General features: G+C 55.5%; 1 protein-coding gene across 3 annotated transcripts; it reads left to right on the top strand.

Annotated features, from left to right (window-relative positions):
* The first annotated feature begins 1,267 nt into the window (after positions 1-1,267).
* PLAAT1 (phospholipase A and acyltransferase 1) lies at positions 1,268-3,415 on the top strand. Of its 3 annotated transcripts, none has more exons than XM_042878409.1 (4): positions 1,318-1,453; positions 1,930-2,135; positions 2,346-2,614; positions 3,330-3,415. In XM_042878409.1, exons 2-4 carry the CDS (start codon positions 1,997-1,999, stop codon positions 3,333-3,335), a joined length of 414 nt encoding a protein of 137 aa, XP_042734343.1. In that variant the 5' UTR covers positions 1,318-1,453; positions 1,930-1,996; the 3' UTR covers positions 3,336-3,415. The 3 variants fall into 3 exon arrangements, with proteins under 3 accessions (XP_042734341.1, XP_042734343.1, XP_042734342.1); XM_042878408.1 differs by lacking the exon at positions 3,330-3,415 and adding an exon at positions 2,910-3,231 and having other exon boundaries at positions 1,325-1,453; XM_042878407.1 differs by lacking the exon at positions 3,330-3,415 and having other exon boundaries at positions 1,268-1,453; positions 2,346-3,002.
* Positions 3,416-3,422: the final 7 nt, after the last annotated feature.

The following is a 3,422-nucleotide window of genomic DNA, read 5'->3' on the forward strand; positions in this document are numbered from 1 at the left end:
CCCCTCACCAAATCTACTGCTTGTTGACCTTTCTGAGTGCCCAGGTGTTGTTTGTGATGATCTCTCCCTGCTCTAAGTTCACTTGTTGTTGCTCAGCAGTTCTGCATGGTCTCATGAGACAAGGAAATATGTCAGACAAGAGCTTCCTTGCCTTCAGCAAAGCCCCTTCCTTCAGCTGCACCTTATCTCCTTCTTGCAAAGACCTCATTTTACTCCTCTACCAAATATTTGCTTCTTAACCTCCCTCAGCACTGCTAGCCAGGAAAGCACTTGTAATCCCCATGGGCAGTCAGGTGGACAAAAGGCATTTTGCTTAGGTCCATTCAAGAACATACCAGCTGTTCATACATACACAGCCCAGCCATTGAGGAGTGAATGTGAATGGAAAGGGGCTTTCAGCCTCACTACATAATGAGAATGAATCAGTGTGAGGGACCTACCTGTCTACAAACAAATTGCCAACGTCATGCTGCAATTTCACCACGTTTCTAAACACGGCTTTCCTGCCTGTTCAGCAGCAGCTTCCTATTGCTCTCCTGCACTTGCTAACAGTGCAGTTCTGTGCATGTTGAGAGCTGCTGACTGTGCTCACTTCCTGCTGTAGCTGCTGGGAGCACAGGATGCCCCACACCCTGCAGGATCACAGCTCCATTTCTCCCAGGTAATGCAGCCTATCTGTACACAGGTGAAGCAGATTTCAGGGTTTCCATGGTTACACTTTGCTATTTCAGTAAGGTAGGAATTGCTTCGAGTTTCCACTGCAAAACCTTGTAAGTGCTTCAGACTTGAAAGGGGGTAATAAAGAAAGCAGAACTGCAATGCAGTGCTTCACTGAATTATCTAATTCTTGTTAATAGAAGCCAGAAAGATGACAAATCTGACACTACTCAGATCTTACAAATCAATCAGTTCTCCTGACACTGGGCATTAAATCTCCTGCTTGGTTCAGCTCACTCAGAGCACACATCTGCTGGCAGTGAACCTTCCTTTCTGGCAACAGCCATGGGCTGGCCACAGCTGCTCAGCTGCACTCTCCCACCCCTCCGCTCAGAGGACGTGCTGGGCACGGCCACGCTCTCCTACACCTGGAGGAAATCCCTGGGTCACAACACAAAGACACATGAAAAGCCATCCTTGAAGTCTTTGCCCTAAAACGGCAACTGGGACGGGCTCTGAGCTCCATCTCCGTCTCTTCCCTTTGCCAGCAAAGAAGTCAAGTGGCAGCGCACCGCACCGCCACTCCTTCTCTGGAGGACTCCTGGTGAGAGACGCTCGTTTACCCCTCTCCCCATAGGAGCGCTTCATACCCGGCAGTCGAGTTCAGCAACGATGTGAGGCAGCAGGCAGCCGCCCTCTCCTCGCTATTTATAGCGGCCGGGAGGAGCCAGGGATCGGGACGGCTTCCGCCTCCGGGCTTGCTCGGGGCCGCGGCAGCAGCAGGACGGACACAGGGGTGAGCGGGGAGAGCGGGGAGAGCTCGGGCGGGGAGCGGGGAGCGGGGAGCGGGAGCCTGCAGCAGGATGCGGCTCCGCAGCTTGGGGCACCGCGGCCCCGCCGGTATACGAGAGCGGCTGCCACCGCCCGACGGAGCCGGCCCGGGGGGGCTGTTTTGGGGAGAGCCTCAATGGGAGCAGGGCTTGTCAGGGGGGGCAGCTCGGCCCCCTGACCCCAGCAGAGAGCAATGGGATGGGGGTGAGTGCTGGGAGCTGTTGCTGGCCCACGATGGCTTTACCCTTTTGCTTCAATTGCTCAGCAGGACAAGGGTGGATTTCATTCCTTGCCCTCTGCCAGCACACTGATCACAGCCAGGCCCTGCAAACAGCATCCAGCACAGCAGCGGCCAGCTGTCATTTGCCTGTGCTGCAAGTGCCAGGCACTAATGACCTCCTGACATGCCAGCCCCCAGCAAACAACCTCTGTGTACCCCAGAGCTCCCCTCGTGCCTTGCCCTGGGCTGCCCAGCCAGAGAAGAATGTCCTGAGCTGGATTTTGCAAGATGGCAGCAAATGAGAGCTTCAGTGCCGCCCACCCTGGAGATCCCCAGCCTGGGGACCTGATTGAGATCTTTCGGCCAGCATACCAGCACTGGGCTCTCTACCTGGGAGATGGGTACATCATCAACGTAACACCTGTGGGTAAGGCTGGTGAGGTGGGGTGGGTGCTTTGGGATGGCTGAGAGCACTGTGGGGCAGGTGGTCAGCCCCAAATGGCAGCTCCAGGATGGGAGAGAGGAAAGGATAGGGGCTGCAAGCCCCATGGGTGGCATCTCCAGGGGCCAGACAAGCTCTCTGGGGTCGTGGCCAGGCTGTGTGGGACCTGCCTGGCTCACCCTGTGCCTTCCCCAGAGGAGGGACCACCAGCCACATTTGGCAGCGCCAAGTCGGTGTTCAGCCGAAAGGCCATGGTGAGGATGCAGCTTCTGAAGGAGGTGGTGGGAAACGACACCTACCGCATCAACAACAAGTACGATGGCACCTACGCTCCCCTCCCTCTGGAGGAGATCATCCGACGTGCCGAGTACCTCATCAACCAGGAGGTGTCCTACGACTTGCTGGGAAACAATTGCGAGCACTTCGTCACGCTGCTCCGCTATGGCGAGGGGGTCTCTGAGCAGGTAGGCAACACATGCTGCCCAGGGTCCATCCTTGTGGGGTTGGCATGGAGACGCTTAGTGTGTCTGTGCACTGTGGCACAGCTCCAGCTGTGCATGGGGACAGTACAGCCCCTGGGCTGGGGTCCAAATCATCACAGGCTCACAAAATACTCTGAACCAGGAGGCTCCCTGGGGCTGGGGTACTGCTTTTGTTCAGCACAAGGATGAAGGCATGGGATCGCTTACTCATTTCATTGCCCTGATTAGCTCTACCTGCTCTTCATTCATGTGCCTATGTTTTGCTCTCCCTCCGCAGGCCAACCGAGCCATCAGTGCCATCGGGTTTGTGACGGCGGCTGCAGGTGCCTTCTCTCTGCTGGGCCTGTTGCGGAGCCGGAGCCGAGAGAGGCAGTACTGAGACGCCACCGGGCAGGAGATGCCAGGCAGGAGCTGCTGGCGACACAGGGTGGTTTGTGCCCTTACTCCCAGCAGTGCCTCTCTCAGAGGGCAGCCCCAGTCTGTTTGCTACAGCTGCTGTCATGGCATCACCAGCAATGTCTGGCGGCGTTCACGAGTGAATTATCCTCACGCCTCAGGGATCTGCTGAGGGTTTTGGCACATAAACTGTTTTTACAGAATGCATCCTGTGGGCTTTCTATGAATAACCTTTCCTAACCTGTGTGAAGGAGCATTTTTACTTGGTTTTTAACCTTTTTTGTTTTTATCTCCTTACCAGAAGTAATGCAGCAGCGCTGCTGTAGAGGCCCATGCAAGACTAGATGGATGATGATAGAGCTCTTTTCCAACCATAATGATTCTACGGTTCTAT

This window comes from Lagopus leucura, unplaced genomic scaffold, assembly GCF_019238085.1.
Source record: "Lagopus leucura isolate 7727_CA_CO unplaced genomic scaffold, USGS_WTPT01 Super-Scaffold_100021, whole genome shotgun sequence".
In the NCBI taxonomy this organism is placed as follows: domain Eukaryota; kingdom Metazoa; phylum Chordata; class Aves; order Galliformes; family Phasianidae; genus Lagopus; species Lagopus leucura.